This window comes from Phoca vitulina, unplaced genomic scaffold (assembly GCF_004348235.1).
Source record: "Phoca vitulina isolate PV1807 unplaced genomic scaffold, GSC_HSeal_1.0 scaffold20, whole genome shotgun sequence".
Taxonomy (NCBI): domain Eukaryota; kingdom Metazoa; phylum Chordata; class Mammalia; order Carnivora; family Phocidae; genus Phoca; species Phoca vitulina.
This window is the reverse complement of record NW_022589723.1, coordinates 9,823,068-9,844,144: the sequence shown is the minus strand read 5'-3', so window position 1 is coordinate 9,844,144 and position 21,077 is coordinate 9,823,068. Positions and strand designations below refer to the sequence as shown.

At 39.6% G+C, this 21,077-nt stretch overlaps 1 protein-coding gene across 1 annotated transcript in view; it reads right to left on the bottom strand.

The window, feature by feature from the left end:
- CHP1 (calcineurin like EF-hand protein 1) overlaps positions 1–21,077 on the bottom strand; it is a 42,821-nt gene that overhangs the window by 10,402 nt on the left and 11,342 nt on the right. Inside the window, exons 3-4 of the mRNA XM_032417297.1 lie at positions 13,625–13,705; positions 10,088–10,215 (exon numbers count right to left, since the gene is read on the bottom strand). Coding sequence (XP_032273188.1) covers positions 10,088–10,215; positions 13,625–13,705 — 209 coding nt within the window. The remainder of the gene's footprint in view (positions 1–10,087; positions 10,216–13,624; positions 13,706–21,077) is intronic.

Below are 21,077 nucleotides of genomic sequence, written 5' to 3'. Positions count from 1 at the left end.
AGTCTACTTCTCCCTCTGCCCCTCTCTCCTCTTCCTGCTCATGCTCTCGCTCTCTCTCTCAAATAAATTAAAAAAAAAAAAATTTTTTTTTTAATAGTGAAGAGGGTTTGTTTTTTTTTTTAAAGATTTTATTTGACAGCGACAGAGACAGTGAGAGAGGGAACACAAGCAGGGGGAGTGGGAGAGGGAGAAGCAGGCTCTCCGCAGAGCAGGGAGCCCGATGCGGGGCTCAATCCCAGGATCCTGGGATCATGACCTGAGCTGAAGGCAGATGCTTAATGACTGAGCCACCCAGGCGCCCCTCAAATAAATAAAAAACCTTAAAAAAAAACTTCGATCATTTAAGAAGACAATTAGAACATCAACAGGGAAGCTTATAGACCTCTCCCTTACCACACCTTGAACCACCGTAAGGTGGGTGGTACCTTTCATATAAGACATCATAACCTCACTGATCCGAAGCGGAGAGCAATTAGGAACCATTCCTCGGAGACAAACAGATCAGTAGTACCATGTGTGCTTGGGCCTGTGCCTACAGAGGTACAGTTCAGCCCTGGTGGCTGCCCTTAACACTTTCACTGCAGCATGAAAAAGAAATAGGACCAAGTGTGCTCTCAGAGTTCCTATTCTATGCAAAAGATGGTTCATAATCAAATTTGGTTCTAGAAACTCATATTTTTTTTTTAAGATTTTATTTATTTATTTAATTGACAGAGAGAGAGACACACAGTGAGAGAGGGAACACAAGCAGGGGGAGTGGGAGAGGGAGAAGCAGGCTTCCCGCCGAGTGGGTAACCCGATGTGGGGCTCGATCCCAGGACCCTGGAATCATGACCTGAGCCAAAGGCAGTCGCTTAAGCAACTGAGCCACCCAGGCGCCCCTAGAAACTCATATTTTTAAGCAGATAAATGTGGAAGGTAAATGTATTTTAGTGGCAAATATGCTGTTAGATGTACAATGTTCAATTGCTTAGTCTACACCAAAAGGTGCTGTCTTGCTGCTTCTTTAGCTCTGTGGGAAATTCAGAGAAAACCAACATATAAACAGAAGTAGACATACAAGACTCCTCCTGTAGCTTTGGTTTCATCGATCTAATCACACGAATGTGATCCCAACAGATAGACTGCAACAGAATTCTAATTGGTTTTCAGCTCTCTGTAAAAGTTGGTCTGAAAGCCAAGACTAAAGTAATGGAAAAACTATGTATAACGTGCACAGTACTTTGCTATTATTCTATCTCATTCTAAAGTTTGCCATTTCTGGGGATGCCTGGCTGGCTCATTTGATAGAGCATGTAACTCTTGATCTCAGGGTTATGAGTTCAAGCCCCACATTGGGTGTAGAGCCTACTAAAGAAAAGAAAAGAAAAGAAAGGGAAGGGAAAGGAAAGGGAAAGGGAAGAAGGAAGGAAAGTTAGTTCACCATTTCTGTGGCATTCAAACCTTCTTCCTTCCTAACAGACTCTCATCCACAGCTGTCTGTCTCTGTCCCATCAGATGTGAACAGGGAAACAACACAGCCTAGTTGCTGATGAAAGCCATCATGTGACCACAAGGAGTCAGGCCTTTGGATGAAGCACATCCTAAGGATGGCAGAGCAGAGCAATAGAAAAAACCAAAATTAACTCTGACACTTGCCTCACCTGTTTTGTAAAGTGAAATAAAATACTTTCTTATTGTTGAATCCAGATGAGTCAGCTAAAGGAATCCTAACTGATACACCAAGTAACTACCAAATCTGTTTGGAATGTTTTCGTCAAGGTCAGTGTGAATTAATGTACTTAGACCATAGCAATTTACAAAGGAAATGAACTACAAAGAAAAGACTAATCCATGTGTTGCATAAAATATCTGGATCAAGCCATGGGAATACAAAGCTAAAGAAGTGTAATTTTTTTTTCTTTTCTTAGTATTAACTGCTTGCTGATTTGAAAGGTCTATAATGCAGAAATTTTAAAAAACCACAAGGGGTTCAATTTGTTTTACCTACTAGTTTTCCTATTTTTCTATTGGGGTAAAATACACATAGAATTTACCATCTTAACCATTTTTTTTTTTAAGATTTTATTTATTTATTTGACAGAGACAGAGCGAGAGAGGAACACAAGCAGGGGAAGTGGGAGAGGGAGAAGCAGGCTTCCCGCGGAACAGGGAGCCCGATGTGGGGCTCGATCCCAGGACCCTGGGATCATGACCTGAGCCGAAGGCAGACGCTTGACAACTGAGCCACCCAGGCGCCCCCCTTCTTAACCATTTTTAAGTGTATAGTTCAGTGGCAATAAATACATTGACATTGTTATACCATCATCACCACCATCCATCCCTAGAACTCTCTTCATCTTGTAAAACTGAATCTCTATACCTATTAAATAATAACTCCCCATTCTCCTCTCCCCCATCCCTGGCAATCACCATTATATATTCTGTTGATTTTGACTACCTCTAAGTACCCATATCAGTGGAATCATACACTATTTGTCTTTTTGTGACTGGCATCATGTCCTCAAGGTTCATCCGTATTGTAGAATATTGCAATTTCCTTCCTTTTTAAGGCTAAATAATATTCCATTCAATGTATATAGCACATTTTTGCTTATCCACTCATTTATGGATGGACACTTGAATTGCTTTCTCATTTTAGCTATTATGAATAACACTGCTAAGAATGTAGCTATAGCAATATCTCTTCAAGACCCTGCTTTCAATTCTTTTGGAAACATACAGAGAATTGGAAGTCTGAGTCATGGTAGTTCCATTTTTAATTTTTTGAGGAACCACCATACTGTTTTCCACAGTGGTTATACCACTTTGCATTCCCACCAACAATGCACGAGGGTTCCAATTTCCCTACATCCTTAACAACACTTGTTATTTTGTTTTTGTTTTTTTAAAGATTTTATTTATTTACTTGAGAGAGAGAAAGTGAGAGACAGCAAAAGCAGAGGGAGAGGGGCCAAGGGAAAGGGAGAAGCAGACTTCCTACTCAGCAGGGGGCCCGACACAGGCTCGATCCCAGAACCCTGAGGTCATGACTCCAGCCAGACAGATGCCCAACCGACTGAGCCACCCAGGCGCCCTTATTTTCTGTTTGTTTTTTTATAATAGCCATCATAATGGGTGTAGGGTAGTATCTCGTTGTAGTTTTGATTTACATTTCCCTAATAATTACTGACGTTCAGCACCTTTTCATGTGCTTGTGGGCCATCTGTATGTTTTCTCTGGAAAAATGTCTATTCAAGTCCCTTGCCCATTTCTGAATTGGGTTGTTTTTGTTGTTTTAGGAGTTCTCTATATATTCTGGGTATTAAGCCTTTATCAGATATATGATCCGCCAATATTTTCTCCCATTCTGTGGGTTGTCTTTGTACTTTGTATTGTCTTTTGAAACAAGAACACATTTTATTTTCATGAAGTCCAATTGCTTGATTTTTAATTATGTCACCTGTGCCTTTGGTGTCACAGCTAAGAAATCACTGCCAAATGCAATGTCACGAAGGTTTTGTCCTATGTTTTGTTCTAAGAGTATTATTGTTTTAGGCCTTACATTTAGGTCCTTGATCCATTTTGAATTAGTCTGTGTCTATAGTGTTAGGTAACGGTCCGAATTCATTCTTTTGCATCTGGATATCCAGTTTTCTCAGCACCATTTGTTAAAAAGGCTGTCTGTTCTCTTTCTATTGAATAGTCTTGGCACTCTTGTCAAAAATCAATTGACCCGGGACGCTTGGGTGGATCAGTTGGTTAAGTGTCTGCCTTCAGCTCAGCTCATGACCGCAGGGTCCTAGGATCAAGCCCTGTATAGGGTTCCCTGCTCAGTGGGGAGTCTGCTTCTCCCTCTCTGTCTGCCCTAACCCCCACCCCCGCTTGTGTTCTGTCTCAAATAAATAAAAAATAAATAAAATCTTAAAAAAAAAAAAAGCATTCTACTACATGTCCTTTTCTTCTTGACCAGGAATTACCTGTAATTCATATGTAAATATCTCGTTAAAAAAATTCTTCCAGGGGCCCCTGGGTGGCTCAGTGGAACAGCATCTGACTCTTGATTTTGGCTCAGGTCATGATCTCGGGGTCGTGGGATTGAGCCCCTTTCCAGGCTCCACAGAGCCTGAGTATGGAGTCTGTTTGTCCTTTTCCCTTTGCTCTTCCCCCTGCTTGCGCGTGTGCTAACTCTCTCTAAAATAATTAAAATCTGGGACGTCTGGGTGGCTCAGTCAGTTAAGCCACTGCCTTCGGCTCAGGTCATGATTCCAAGGTTCTGGAATCGAGTCCTGCATCAGGCTCCTTGCTCAGCGGGGAGCCTGATTCTCCCTCTAGGCCTGCTGCTCCCCCTGCTTGCTCAGTCTCTCGCTCTCTGACAAATAAATAAAATCTTTAAAATAAACTAATTAAAATCTTAAAAAAAAAAATCTTCCTTCTGGGGCACCTGGGGGACTCAGTCCATTAAGCACCCGACTCCTCTGATTTTGGCTCAGGTCATGATCTCAGGGTCGTGAGATGGAGCCCTGAGTAGAGCTGTGTGCGTCTCGGGTAGTCTGCTTCTCTCCCTCTCCCTCTGCCCCCCCCCCAACTCGTGTACATGCGTGCGCTCTCTCTAAAATAACTAAATAAAATCTTTAAAGAAAATGGTTAAGATGAAAAATTTTAGGGCAACTCTCTCGGGTCCCCTCCCTCTTTGGGAGCTTTGTACTATCACTCCATAAACTTTGCTTTGCTGCCCACCAAAAATTTTTTAAAAAAAGATAAGTTTTATGTTATATGTTTTTTACTATAATAAAAAAAAAATCTTCCTTATGATAATGATTTATGGTTTTCAGTGCCTCAAACTTCCAGGTACTTTCTTATAAATGTGCTTTTGTCTATCTCTGGGATCCAAAATCAAATATGGTTCCTAAAATGTATTCTCTTTAGCATAGAGTGGGATTCCATTATTCTCATTCTAAAGGATACATTTCTGTTCCTGTGGTCTGATATTACATGACCCTGAGGTGAGGGTAAAGGTGCTGCAAGCCAGGCAGTCATGGTGTACAGTGGGTGCATCTTAGATTTATCCCTTAGGTCTTGTTCAAACATGGACCCAAATGCAGCACTCTAGTATATCCCTTACAGCATTCATTTTATTAGATTTAGTCCAACTCTTTGCAGCCTATCATTATCTCTTTTGGTTCTGATTCTGTGGTGTCTTGTATTCACTATGCCTCCAAGTTTACAGTCAACCAGAAACTTGATATATTTACTTATTACAGCTTCAACGAAAGCCACTGATGAAAAGAAAAACAAAAAGCTAAAGGAGCCCCGCAACATACCACTGGGAACCTCTGTCTGGTCTAACACAAATTCATACCTTTTGGGTGTTCTAACCTACTGCTCCATTGTATACAACAAGATACTGAGAAAGACTTTATTAAATGTTTTTCTGAAAACTATTTTATGTCAACAAATGCCATGAAAGAAATATGCAAAGAGAAGCACATGAAGGTATTTCTCTATTGCTTTCTCCAATGTACTGTTGGCCATTTTTTGGTTTACTTTTTATTTTGGAGTAGAGATTCACAGGAAGTTACAAAAAAAATACATAGGAAGGTCCCCATATACCCCTCACCAGTCTTCCCTGGTGGTTAATATCTTGCATAACTGTAATATCGACAGTGGTACAATTCAAAGCTTATTCAGATTTCACTGTGTGTTTCTGTGTAAGCACACACGTGTGTGTATAGTTCTAAGCAATTTTACCACCTATGTAGTTTTGTGTCACCACCACCACGTTCAAGATACAGAGCTGTTTGAAACAGACTCATAAATACAGAGAACAAAATCGTGGCTGTCAGAAGGGAGATGGGTGAAATGAGCAAAACAGGTGAAGGGGATCAAGAAGAACTTCTAGTTATAAAATAAATTATTCACAGGGATGTAAGGATGTAAAGTACAGCACAGGGAAAATGATCAGTAGTAACTGTAATAACTTTGTATGGTGATGGATGGTAACTACACTTACCATGGTGAGCCTTTCATAATGTATATAAATGTCAAATAGCTATGTAGTACACCTAAAACTACTATATTGATGTCAACTATACTTCAATAATAATAATAATAATAATAATGATAATAATTAAAAAAAGAGGGGCGCCTGGGTGGCTCAGTCGTTAAGCGTCTGCCTTCGGCTCAGGTCATGATCCCAGGGTCCTGGGATCGAGCCCCGCATCGGGCTCCCTGCTCAGCGGGAAGCCTGCTTCTCCCTCTGCCACTCCCCCTGCTTGTGTTCCCTCTCTCGCTGTGTCTCTCTCTTCAAATAAATAAATAAAATCTTTAAAAAAAAAAAAAAAAAAATTAAAAAAAGATACAGAGCTGTTCCACAGCCTCCAATGTTACATCCTGTTATTTAATAAATAATTGGGATGCCTGGGTGGCTCAGTTGGTTAAGCGTCCAACTCTTGGTTTTGGCTCAGGTGATGACTCTGGGTCCTGAGATGGGACCCCGCATCAGGTTCTGCACTTAGTAGGGAGCCTGTTTGGGGATTCTCTCCCTCTGCCCCTCCCCCTGCTTGTGGGCACATGCATGCGTGCACACACACTCTCTCTCTCTCTCAAATAAATAAATCTTTAAATAAAATAAATAACAAAGAAGCACATCTATTACTCTCACAAAGTTGCATGAATACTTTGGCAATTGGGGCACCTGGGTGGCTCAGTTGGTTAAGCGGCTGCCTTCGGCTCAGGTCATGATCCCCGAGTCCCAGGATCAAGTCCTGCATCGGGCTCTCTGCTCAGTGGGGAGTCTGCTTCTCCCTCTGACCCATTCCCCTCTCACGCTCTCTCTCACACTCTCAAATAAATAAATAAATAAATAAAATCTTAAAAAAAAATACTTTGGCAATTGTATTTTGATATAATTGGTTTCCTTTATAATCCTATGTATTTGATTTTATGCTTTCAAAGTATTCTGAGGGGCGCCTGGGTGGCTGTCGTTAAGCGTCTGCCTTCAGCTCAGGTCATGGTCCCAGGGTCCTGGGATCGAGCCCCGCATCGGGCTCCCTACTCGGTGGGAGGCCTGCTTCTCCCTCTCCCTCTCCCCCTGCTTGTGTTCCCTCTCTCGCTCTCTGTCAAATAAATACATTAAAAAAAAAAAAAAAAGGATTCTGAGATGGGGTCAGTAGGATTCACTAGACTGCCAAAGGAATTCATGACTTAAAACAAGTAGAGTCCCCCCTACCCTCAAAAGTAGAGCCCATGCTAGAGAGGGAATTCAGGTAACAGGTATGATTTGGTCTGATGACCTTTAAAGTCTCCTCTAATCCTGGATTAGAAAAGCAAGCATAGTTTCATTCTGTGCTTTCATAACAGCACAGAACGTCTCTTAACTGTCTTCTCCTTAACCAACTCACTTGATTCACCGATTCTCTCCCTCCCTTTGCAAATCATTCCAACTGATGTGGTGGCACACTGCATACTCTTAGCTAATGGGCAACACCTAAGTGTCTACTCCATCAGCTGCGTTGGATGTTCACCAAGAGTCAGGTGTATACACTGCCCTACAAGCTATTTGTATTGTTAATAAGAACTATATATAATTAATAAACAGTGAAACATGTATGTGAAAACAAAGTTATTGTTTCGTGAAATTTAGATTGATTACTTCTGAAAGACTCAAAATTAAGTTACTGGAAAAAGAAAACAAACACCTGCTGCTAACATAAAGTGTGGCAGAATAAGTGTAAGAGATTGAGGAAAAATGTAAACAACAGAAAGATTCTATTTTTGGAATGCTTTACGAGTATCTTTAAGCTCTTTTTCCACTTAAAAGAAACTGCAACCAGAAACCTCAGATTATACATTATAAATGTGCTCTGTATAAAAAGTTACACGACTCCCATCAGCAGACTTTTATGAAAACAAATAAAACCCAAAAACTCTTAGTCCCACACCAAAAGATTGGACAGTGAATGTGTTTTTAAACATTTTAAGGTAAATTTAAAAAAATGAAATCTTGCCGTCTGCAACGATGTGGATGGAACTAGAGGGTGTCAAGCTAAGTGAAATAAGTCAATCAGAGAAAGACAATTATCATATGATCTCACTCATATGCGGAATTTAAGAAACAAAACAGAGGATCATAGGGGAAGAGAGGAAAAAAAAAATAAAACAAGATGAAATCAGAGAGGGAGACAAACCTTAAGAGATTCTTAATCATAGGAAACAAACTGAGGGTTCCTGGAGGGGAGGATGGGGTAACTGGACATTAAGGAGGGCACTTAATGTGATATAATGAGCACTGGGTGTTATAAGACTGATGAATCACTGACCTCTACCTCTGAAACCAATAATACATTATATGTTAATTAATTGAATTTAAATAAATATTTTAAGGTAAAATAAAATATTAAACCATGTATCCTCTTCTGTGATTCTATGCTATACCTGGCTTTTTCAATTATTATTTAAGCCCTGGTCTGACAACATTGAGTAAGAAAATTTCTATTATGCTAATGTCAGAATCAGGCAAACTTGTACTAAACATATGCTGAAACTCTTAACATGTGGAGAAACAGGCTTGGTCTCAAGTCGTATTTAGTCTTGAAAGAAGAAATTAGAATTCACTAACAAACATAAAGTATTCAATACATTTGAGAACAATTCATTGGAGTTCTATTTTCTTCTACATTGTTTTGTTTGTACTTAAGTTTTCTGGTCTTCATTAAGGTACATGATACCGTGTTAAAGAAGAGCAGTATTTTACTATTTTGGTTCAAAAATCTTCCCCATCCTATATAACAAAACTTATTTCAGTGCTTCTGAAACTCTTTACCCGAAATATCAAGAGAGTAAAATCACAGTCCCATAGCTAGGGAGATCTGACGATGTGGCCCAAAGGCTACAAGTTAAAAGTTTAAGTCTCACATACCCATCTTTCTTCTTCTTCTATTATTTTTTATTTTTTTAAAGATTTTATTTATTTGACAGACAGAGAGAGACAGCGAGAGAGGGAACACAAGCAGGGGGAGTGGGAGAAGGAGAAGCAGGCTTCCTGCTGAGCAGGGAGCCCGATGTGGGGCTCGATTCCAGGACCCTGGGATCATGACCTGAGCCGAAGGCAGACACTTAACGACTGAGCCACTTTCTTCTTTTTTTTTTTGTTTTTAAAGTAATCTCTCTGCCTAACATGGGGCTGGAACTCACAATTCTGAGACCAAGAGTCACATGCTCTACTGACTGAGCCAGCCAGGTGGCTTGCATCTTTCAAATGTGTGTAAATCTGGCATTATTTTCTATGAGTTATCTATATTTGTTTCACTATTTAAAGGCCTTTTATTTTTCTTTAAATCATCCAATAAAAACTTGATGGGCCCCATTTATTCTGTGGCTTCGAAGACCTCTCTGTATACCACTGTGCACTCTTGCAACAGAAGCCTGGGCTCAATCAATGCAATACAATTTCCATTTCCATTTCAACTTGTGTTGGAATGAAAAGAGAAATTCAATTTCAATTTCTGGAGAAGCGTTGTAAGGGATTGGGCAATCCCATACATGAATCAACAAGGGCAGAGGGAAATCTAACAAACAGCCAAGGAAAGGAGGCAAGAGGCATGGGGACAAAAGTTAAATCTTGCACTAAGCCAGCTGTCTAAGCCTACTTGAGTCACATCCAGTATCCATCAAATTCTAAGATCAGCTGAGACTGCCATTCTTCCTTGCACGTGGGGCTAGGTCTTATTCACTGTTGTTGCTCTAGCATTCACCGCACTGCCTGGTGCACGGTAAGCATTCTATGAATTTTAAGGATTAATATTAGCAGCTAAGTTCTTATTGCCGGGTACTTCACATACTTTAACTCATTTAATCATCACAACATCCTTATGCGAAACCCCTTAACATCCCATTTTACACAAGAGGAAACCAAGGCCCAAAGATTTTCAATAATTTGCCCAAAGTCACATGGCTAAAAAGCAGCAGAGCTGGGATCCGAACCCAGTCTCTGTAATTAATCACTATGCTCTTGTAAATACTTGCTCAATGAATGAATGAGTAAATAAATGATTTGTAAATGCAAATAAAAGCAAATATTTTAAGCCAGAAAACTTTATCTCCTTACAGTGCAGTTTGTTGCTTCGGCTATTGAGTGGTTCTGGTCCATTCACATCTTTGCTCTTTTCGTTATCCTCAATAGGTCGAAAATGAGCCAAAGTTCTCATGAATCCACGGAAGTTTACCTGGTCCTCTCTGATTGGGAAACAGAATAAACAGAACACCATCTCAATCAGGGTGATTCTTTCTTATGAATCCAATATATTGGCAACAGTTTTAGCTAGAGTGGCCTGAAAGTCCATTTAATGAGGTCTTTCCCCATATGCACGATTCTTTAGGACTCATAAAATACCTTCATTAAGCATCACCCCCACCTTGTGAGGTAGGTATTATTTTTCCCACATTATAAATGATTAATCAGACGTAGAGAGGTAACAGAACTCAGCAGAGTTACCTACTCAAGTTCCTTGTAGCTCTTTTCCCAAAAGGGATTTCAAGTAGCACTAGGGCTACACTATCAGGCAAGCCAGCACTTGAACTCACTGCTTCAAACTCTATAGCAAGCAGTAAAAATTAGCTGTCAACCCAATGACTTCCCAGCCACCTCGCATGTTTCACCTGCACTCACATACACCTAGTGATATTTTAAGGTTGAATTATACTATGGAAATGCAGCTTTTAAAATAAATATTTTGCTATAAAAGCAATAAATACATTTTTGGAAATTTGGGGGGGAAAGTAGAAAGAAAATACCACTCCTAGCTCTAGCAATTACTATTATTGTTAATATCTTTTCTTTTATTCATTTTTCTATGCTTTTTGGATAATTGTGAACATACTGCATATACAATTTCCTATCCTGCTTTTTTAAACTTTTAAGCATGTCTTCAATCAATATAAACACTTTGAAACATTTTAAATGTCTGCAAAATAATTGTGTTACTTATTATGATTTTATTATCCCCTCACAATTGGATAGATTTCTCATGATCATAATGTTGGGAAGACTCTTGTATAAAGCTTTTCTGGTACTTAAGACTAGAAAAAAATCTTTCTATTGTGCCACAGGCAAATCAGTAACCCTGTGAGAAATAATTCTAAAACTTGAATGAACAACATACTTCAAAGAAGAATAACCAATGTGACATAGTTATTTATCGATGGCAATCATGGAAAGAACAAGTTGCATGGTTCCTGTGACTACCTAAAAGTAAATTCCAGTCTTTTATTGCACCACTGAATCGTTGTGCTATGTCAGGTCTCTTAATGCCAGGCAGACACACACATCAGACTTCCTAAGGGTGGATTTCAAAAGCTAGCTCATGAGCCCACTGTACTCAAAAGAATGACTGTTAGTTTTTCAAGTTAGCTAGGTTGCTAATGGAGCAGTAGATCTGAGGAATCAAGTAATGTGGAATGAGATTTGAGTCATATGCCAGAACAACAGATTAATGAGTACAAATATTATTGCCATTGGTCTGAGTAAAAGGAAACTAAATATCAATGCTCCACTTTCAAATCTCATTAAAAAAAAATTCCACTTGCATAAGACTAGATAGAGAAGAAACAAAAAACCCAGAAACTGAATATCTGTATCTTATTAGAGTAAGAAGCAGAAGTGCAGCTTGCCGAGAGCTTAGTAGTGCAGCCCAGTGCAGGCCTCAGCTTCCTCCTGTACACCTGCCTAGGGTCCTCAGCAGAACATTGCATAGGACAGCGGGCGACACTGCAGTCAAAACCGCTTCCCACAAACTGCTTTTTCTAATAACCAGTGGTTACTACGGAATTCTGAAAAAAATGTTGGCAAAATGACTCTACTGGGTTTACTTTTCATTGCAAAGGTTTGGATACAAAGCATAGATGTATAAGTTATCTCCGAACAGGGTCAATGCTCTGCATGGGCTAAGGAGGAAGTAGGAAAAAAACGCCAAGATTTCAGCACAAAAACCACACCTGAAACAAACAGGGCAGTTCACGGAGAGAAAAAGGAGAAAATGAAGATGGGGGGCAGGAGATTCCTCATGGTCAACACGAATCTGAAGAGAGCAGGTCTGTTTGATTCAATTCCTATCTTCACACAAACTAGCTGCTAGTCTTCCCCCTGTCACTCAGCTTTACTGAATGCCCAAATTCTCAACTTGCAAATTCTTTTGCTCTCAGTTTAGAGTTCTAAAATTTCCTCTCCATTTTATCTGATAATATCTTCACTGACATTTAGTCTCATTATTAAGAAATTGGCAACCACTGAACTTTTTAAAGTCCTTTGGGTCATACAGATAAGTCACAAGGAACCAGGAAGAAACTGTTGAAGAGATTACTTAAAATAATATAACATAATAAAGCTTTATTCAGAAAAAGGTACCTAATCAAATTGATAAATATTTACTCAGTACTCTGAAGTCAGTGTATTAGGTAGTGAAGCATATCAAAAGCCTAGTTCTACATTAGACAAACCCAAGTCTATTGACAAACTGTGTGTGTGGTGGAGGGGACTGTATCCTTAGCCAATGTTGTAAAAGAAAAATAAAGGCTGTGGAAATGTTCCACATTAAAGGAGGCCAAAGAAACATGACAACTGACCCAGCCTGGATCCTGTACTGGACAGGGGGAAAGTGCTATAAAGGAGATTAAAACAGGAATATGATTGATATATTAGAATAAAATAGACAATGGGAGAAACAGGTGAAGGTGGTCAAAGGGTACAAACTTCCAGTTATAAGATGAGTTAAGTTCTGGGGATGTCATGTACAGCATGACAGACTATAGGCAACAATACTGTGTTGTATATTTCAAAGTTGCTAAGAGAATGGATTATAAAAGTTCTCATCATACAAAAACAGTAACTATGTAAGGTGATAAATGCATTAACCTTACTGTGATAATCACAATATGTACATATATAAAACCACTGTGCTGTATACCTTAAACTTACACAATATGACAATTATTTCTCAATAAAGCTGGAAAAAAGAATAAAATACATAATATTTTACATTAGTATTACAGCAGCTGATAGGTGTTGTAGGTGTAAATTACACAAAAATTTCAAAGACTTAATATTAAAAAGAATGTAATATATTAGTCATTTAAATATATTGATTATATATTAAATGATAATATTTTAAATACATTGGATAAATAAAATATATATATTGACAGGGTTAACTTGTTTTTTACTTTTTTTATGTGGGTACTAGAAAATTTATAATCCTGTATATGATTTGATTAAATTTCATTGGCTGGAACACAAGGAGACAGAGAGCACATGCCAATGAGGCAAAAGGTTAACGATGTAACAACAGATGCGTCCGGGTGAAAGAAATACAGGAGTTCTTTGTATTATTTTCAATTTTAGCAACTTTTCTATAAACTTGAAATTATTTCCAAATAAAAGTTTTAAAAAATTTTAGTTTTACATTAAAGCTAAACAGAGATTAAAGACAGAATTTTGAAAATAGGCTCATATACCTATTTGAAGAGATATTCTAGATACGACCAAGTTAAGGATGCCCAATATAATCAGGAGGATCATGGTTTAAAATGACCCAACCAATAATATTCCAGATTTGCCTCAGAAAGGAAGCCAACAACTGCAGGGACTCACCCCTCTGGAAAGAAGGCATTGATAATCCGGTCCCCCAATGGGTTGATGGCAAGTTCTGGAATTCGCTGGAAATCTTCCCGGCTGCCAAGAGAATCACCTTGGGTTAGAGACTACTGGCCCTTAGCAGAAACTCATTCAGTCATGCAAGAGTACAACCTAGCAAGAATATTACCTCGTGGAATTTACTTCTGTGGCAAATTATACCAAATAACTGCAAAGAATAGCACTTTAGCAGCTGCCAAGTGTTTCTTGCACCAACTCAGGAGTGGAAGAAGCCAGATTTGACTATGCCACATTCCAGTGAATTCAGCACACAAGTTACGTCAATAAAACAACTAACAAGCAAATACTGAGCTGTCCCTGTAAATCATTCTTTGAACATTACCATTTTGTACTTAGTTATTAAGTTTGGAGAGTGAACAGCAATGCAAACTATCAACACCACAGAGCTTGTATATAGTAGCAAAAATCCTGTACCCTTGGTAAGATCTACAACACCTATGAAATGCAAGCAATTCTTAAGGCAATGTCCAAGGAAAGAATAAAAGTGTGACAACTAATTGATTTCCATCCTTCCTTGCTCTGATTCTGGCCTTTTCTCCATTGAGTCTCCAGACTCAGACCACAGAAGTATTTAAGCCTTGAACGTGGCAAGAGCAGTCATCCTCTCACAACTTGGAAGCTATGCTGAAATGAATATTATTAGCCACCATTCATCGTACACACATCATGTGCCGCTCTGGGTATACACATTATCTCATTTCTTCAGGCCAACATTTTATCTGTACCCTTTTCAAGTTGAGGAAACTGAGAGTCAGTGAGATAAAGTAACTTGCCCAGGGCTATGAGCTAGTAAGTGGCACAACTCGGATTTAAATCTAAATTTAAATTTAAGTCACAGCACATGTTCTTTTTTCTAAAAAAAAAAACCAAAAAAACCCCACATTTCTGGGGCGCCTGGCTGGCCCAGTCGGTGGAGAGCGTGACTCTTGAGTTTGAGGCCCATGTTGGGTGTAGAGATTACTTAAAAAGAAAATCTTAATAAATAAAATAAAATGGAATGAAATAGAATAGAATAGAATGATTAAAAAACACAGGGCGCCTGGGTGGCTCAGTCGGTTAAGCGTCTGCCTTCGGCTCGGGTCATGATCCCAGGGTCCTGGGATTGAGTCCCACATTGGGCTCCCTGCTCCACAGGGAGCCTGCTTCTCCCTCTGCCTCTGCCTCTCTCTCTCTGTCTTTCATGAATAAATAAATAAAATCATAAAAAAAAAAATCCACACACTTCTTGGGGTGCCTGGGTGGCCGAGTTGGTTAAGCCTCGAACTTCAGGTCAGGCCGTGATCCCAGGGTTGAGGGATCCAGCTGCACCAGGCTCTGTACTCAGCAGGGAGTCTCCTCCAGGTTCGATCCCTCTCCCTCGCCAACCTCCCTTGCTCTCTCTCTTTCACTCACTCAAATAAATAAATAGATAAAATCTTTTTAAAAAATTATTCATTTATTTTAGAAAGAGAGCAAGAACACGAGCAGGGGGAGGGGCCGAGGAAGAAGGAGACTCCCCACTAAGCAGGGAGCTCAACTATGGGCTCAATCCCAGGACCCTGGGATCACACCCTGAGCTGAAGGCAGACGCTCAGCCAACTGAGCCACCCAGGTGCCCCAATAAATAAATACACACACACACACACACACACACACACACACACACACACACACTTCTTTCCCATATTAAACATTCTGAAAGAAAGGTGCTCTCCCAAAAAATATTCAAAAAGTGTTTTCTAAAAACTTCTTAGTTTATATTCTGTGCCAAGAATATAAAGCTGTCTATAACATATCTGTGCTGTACTCCTCAAAAATATGAATGTCATGAAGGACAGAGGAAGGCAGAGGATTGTTCCAGATCATAGGAGACTAAAAGACATACAACTGAACTCAATAATGATCTAGGCTAGGAATGACATTGCTACAAAGGACATTACTGAGCCAATAGGTAAAAATGGAACACAGGCCATACAGAATATGGAATTATATAATAGTACTATATCAAAACGAAATTTCTTGACTTTGACACAAGAATGTCACACTAAGGTATGTGGCAAAATACTAACAATTGATAAATCTGGGTATCAGGTATGTGGAAGTTCTTTGTATTATTCTTGGAACTTTTCTGTAAGTTTGAAATTATTTCCAGGTAAGAAGTAAAAAAAGAAGAAAAATAAAACTCAAATGAACCTGATTCTTGCCTTCAAGACGTTTACTAACAGAAGAGATAAAACTTATTCCTCTACCCCCTTTTACCAAGTGCTAATGAAATATCCTTATTTTAATTAATTTATTTTTTTAATCTTTTTTTTTTTTAGATTTACTTATTCGTCAGAGAGAGAGCACAAGCAGGGGGGAGCGGCAGGCAGAGAGAGAAGCAGGCTCCCCGCTACACCAGGAGCCCGATGCGGGACTCGATCCCAGGACACTGGGATCATGACCTGAGCCAAGGGCAGATGCTTATCCGACTGTACCACCCAGGCATCCCAATATCCCTATTTTATCCAGAAGCCTTCAATACTCTGTTTCTCTTAGAACGGTTTAACATTTAGATGGTGCTGAATTAATTCAAGAAGCTCATCTTCAACACATCTGGTGGTGACACAGGTCAAAACTGACCTGGGTGGGCGCCTGGGTGGCTCAGTCGTTAAGCATCTGCCTTCAGCTCAGGTCATGATCCCAGGGTCCTGGGATCGAGTCCCGCATCGGGCTCCCTGCTCTGCGGGAAGCCTGCTTCTCCCTCTCCCGCTCCTCTCTTGTGTTTCCTCTCTCGCTGTCTCTCTCTGTCAAATAAATAAAATCTTAAAAAAAACTGACCTGGGGACTAAATGTAAAGCTCTGGAACAATAACTCTGAATTCTAATCTTCCTTGATCACTTTGGGTAGTAATTTTTACATCAGTGAATGAACCAGAAGAAGCCATTGCTTAAGATGATAAAAGATAAAGGAAATTACGGAGGTCCTGATTATTTGATTCCACAAACATGTACTAAGCTCTTACTACATAATTCGTTCTGTAATACAAAGTCCGCATTATCACCCAAAGTGGTTCCTCTTCTTTGACAGAGGTTAAGAAACAGTAACTACTCCCTTTTAAATGAAGATTAAGGCTCATTTGAATTGCATAGCCACATACCTCAGCTTAATGTCTAACAAGCTGGAGTAATTTTAGCTGAGAAAAGGCACAGTTTAAATACCAGGTCTAATATCAAGTGGTGAGTACACAACCTAGCCTGAACTTCAGTCTCAAAAGGGATCTAGTCTTGGAATTCCAATGTCAGTAAGACCTAAACTTGTCCTTTGACACTTTTTTTCTTAACTCTACTCTTGGAATTTAGATTGTATATACAATGCAGTTCTATAAGACCAAGAGGAATACTGTTGATAGTATCAAAATTAAAATGAAAGAGTACAAAACAATAGTTTGTAAACTGCTAAACAATACAGTTTGTTATTATTAGTTGTTCTATAGTAGAATGGAGATCATCTGGGCAATTTTTCTAAAACATAGCTTCTTAAATTTGTCCACTAACACGAACCTAATAGAGAAAAAATATAGACTCTAAGCAGTCTACACACAAGTAAGATTTGTTCAAAATTTGTGTGTACTCATAAAAAAGCATGCCAATATTATATTTTACCTTATAGTATACCTAGGAAAATCTTCCTCAAAGATATTTTTTTCCCCTCAAAGATATTTTAAGAAAAGATACTACACCTAGAAGTAGGCAAGTCTAAGAATAGAATCATATATAACAGCATTCTTTGTGGCCAAGAAATTCCCAGTGAAGAGTGGTTTTCCAGACCTTCACAAGCACAGGGATGTTTGAGAGACCTATAGTAACCAGAAGTGTCAGCCGTCTACACTGATCTTCACTATGCAGGTTCCTTCTCGTACCTGGAAAATCAGCCTCAGTTAACTGTTCATATTTCAGGCCCCAGGGTCGATGGTGAGATGACTTATGCATAATGAGGACATTAAAATCTGTTAAAAGGACATACTTGTGGGAACATATTCAATTAAGAAAAGTGTTCCAGGGCCGCCTGGGTGGCTTAGTCAGTTAAGCGTCTGCCTTCAGCTCAGGTCATGATCCCAGAGTCCTGGGATCAAGTCCCATGTCCGGCTCCTTGCTCAACGGGGAGCCTGCTTCTCCCTCTGCCTGCCGCTCCCCTTGCTTGTGCTTTCTCTCTCTCTCTCTAAGAAAAGTGTTCCCTATTTAAGTGATATAATAGAAATAAATAACTTATTATTTAGATTTAACATGGAAATGATTTCCATTATTTGAAGCATTTAATTAATATTTTATTTATTTATTTTTTAAAGATTTTATTTATTTATTTGACAGAGAGACACAGCCAGAGAGGGAACACAAGCAGGGGAAGTGGGAGAGGGAGAAGCAGGCTTCCCGTGGAGCAGGGAGCCCGATGTGGGGCTCGATCCCAGGACCCTGGGATCATGACCTGAGCCGAAGGCAGATGCTTAAAGACTGAGCCACCCGGGCGCCCCAGCATTTAATTAATATTTTAGTTTATTTATATTTTTTAGTAATCTCTACACCCAACGTGGGGATACTTTTTTCTCTACCTGCTCCCCTCCACAAAGGGTAATCATTATGCTGACTTCTAACATCATACATTAGATCAGTACAGAAGATATTTGTTTTTCTTTAAAGGTTTATATTTGAGAGAGAGAGAGAACGCGCTAGCAAACACTAGAGGGGCAGAGGGAGAAGGGGCGGAGGGAGAAGCAGACTCCCTTTCCCTATGTGAGGCTTGATCCCAAGCAACCTGGCATCACGACCTAAGCCAAGGCAGACACTTAACTGACTGAGACACTCAGGTGCCCCAGTACAGAAGATATTTAAACAAAAGAAATCATCTTTGTATTCAGATGCTGATGAGATTCTCATCTTGACCTGACCTGCAAAGGACGACTGCAAGACCCTTTACAAGACAGATACTCAGGGTGCCTGGGTGGCTCAGTTGGTTAAGTGTCTGCCTTCGGCTGGGGTCACGATCTCAGGGTCCTGGGATCGAGTACCGCATGGAGCACCCTGCTCAGTGGGGAGTCTGCTTCTTCTTCTCCCTCTGTGTGCTCTCTTTCTCTCAAATAAATAAATAAAGTCTTAAAAAAAAAAAAAAGACAGATGCCCATTTCAGGAAGATCAATTTCAACAGCAGTGGTAGAAACATTTTACCCAAAATAATAGCATCTGAAGAAAATAAGATTTGTGAGGTTACAATATATTTTTATATTCTATGAAATACAAATCTGAAAGATGATCCATGTAAAAAGGAAGTCTATAGGAAAACTGCAAATCATTTGACAAATACTGTTTACAATATTCCCTTCTTGAAGAGGCCCAATTCACTTGAGCATATTAAAGATGCCAGGAAATCCCATAAAAAAGAATCCTGTTAAACCATGCTCACGAAGTTCTGCATAAAGTTTAGTCGATAATTTTTTTTCTTCTTTGTATACAACACCTATTGGTAGACCAAAAAACTAGTGTCCTATTAAACATAGTTTGGGGCAAATCTCTGAAAGCACCTTGGAGAAGCTCCATTTCTAACCTAAGCCTTCCATAGTTTCTGCTTTATGTTCCCACTGGGACTGACACTACAAAGCAATACAAATGCTATGGATGGTACATGCCTCTTGCTCTGTAGATCTGGCTTCAGGCCCAGGCATGGAGCATCATGGAAGAGGAAAGTGAAGAAAATGTGAAAAGGAAATTATTTCTGCTAAAAGCCTTCTTAAGAAAGTGGGGCCTGTTGCAGGTAACAAAAGATTGGTCACTTGCGTTTGGCTAAGCACCCTGATGGGTTCTAGAAAGATCAAGACAGGACTTGAGCTGGGTTTGGCAGTAAAGGCTAGAAAGAGCCATTATCATACTGTAGTATAGAAGATTTTAAGAGTCCATCACGTATTCTCTAAAGCTGGAGGGAGTAGAAGAGAAGATGCGGCTGAGGAAGAGGGTAAGACAATCTAACAGATGGCCAGAGGCAGACATGGCTGTCGCCAGGAAGCACAGCCAGAGTGAAATCCCTGATAGTGGGTGGTCCAACAAAATGATTTACATCTAATATGCTCGTTGTTTACTATGTAATTTCTTCTTGTACTCAAGGTGGCCTGGGGCTTCTCCCATATTTGAATCCACACCACATGGAGATCAAAGCACAAATTTAGGACCTAGTGCTTTGTAAAGCTGAGTACAAAAAAATCAGTTAGATCCAGGTAGCTATGAAATAAAAAATTATCTTATCAGTTTCTACCACCTCTTCTCCAAGAATATGTAGAAACAAGCACTGAGAACAGTGCCTCACACATCAGACAGTCAATAAATACCTATCAAATGAGTGAATTAGCTCACTGGCATTCCAGAGTATGAAACAGTATTTTAGGAATTGAGCAAATCTTAGCTAGATTTTATTTATTTATTTATTTATTTAAAGATTTTATTTTATTTATTTGACAGAGAGAGACACAGTGAGAGAGGGAACACAAGCAGGGGGGAGTGAGAGAGGGAGAAGCAGGCTTCCCGCTGAGCAGGGAGCCCGATGTGGGGCTCGATCCCAGGACCCTGGGATCATGACCTGAGCCGAAGGCAGACGCTTAACGACTGAGCCACCCAGGCGCCCCCTTAGCTAGATTTTAATGAACAGGTAAATACTAGCTGACACCTGCAAAGTTTTCATCCTTTCTAAGAGACAGCTCCTTTTATAAGAGTCTTTCCATTGTTTTTCAGCACATAATGAAAGTGATTAAAACACACACACACACTTACATACCACTCAATTTCCACAAAGAAAAGGACTCAAAATGAATGTGAATTCTATATCTTTACTCAATGGTTAAATCTGAATTTATGAGGAAGATGTAACCCCAAACTCAAGTAAATTATTCAAGTATTAGGGCTGAAAGAAAAAAAAAAAAAAAGATTTCTGGGGCACCTGGCTCAATCAGTCCATAGAGTAAGCGACTCTTGACCTCGAGGTTGTGAGTTCAAGCCCCACATTGGGTACAGAGATTACTTAAAAACAAAACAAACAAACAAAAGATTTCTAGTCTATTTTTTCTTTTCTTTTTTTAAAGATTTTATTTATTTATTTGAGAGAGAGAGAGCGCAAGTAGAGGGAGAAGCAGAGGGGGAGGGACAAGCAGATTCCACACTGAGCCCAGAGCCAGACGCAGGGCTTGATCCCATGACCCAGAGATGATGACCTGAGCCAAAATTAAGAGTCGGACGCTCAACCAAATAAGCCACCCGGGCACCCCTGTTTTAATTTTTCAAGTGCAAATCTACATTGTCTCTTCAACAAATGGTACAGGGACAGGTAGATATCCACATGCAAAAAAAATAAAGTTTGACTTTAACCTCACACGATATATATATACATATATATA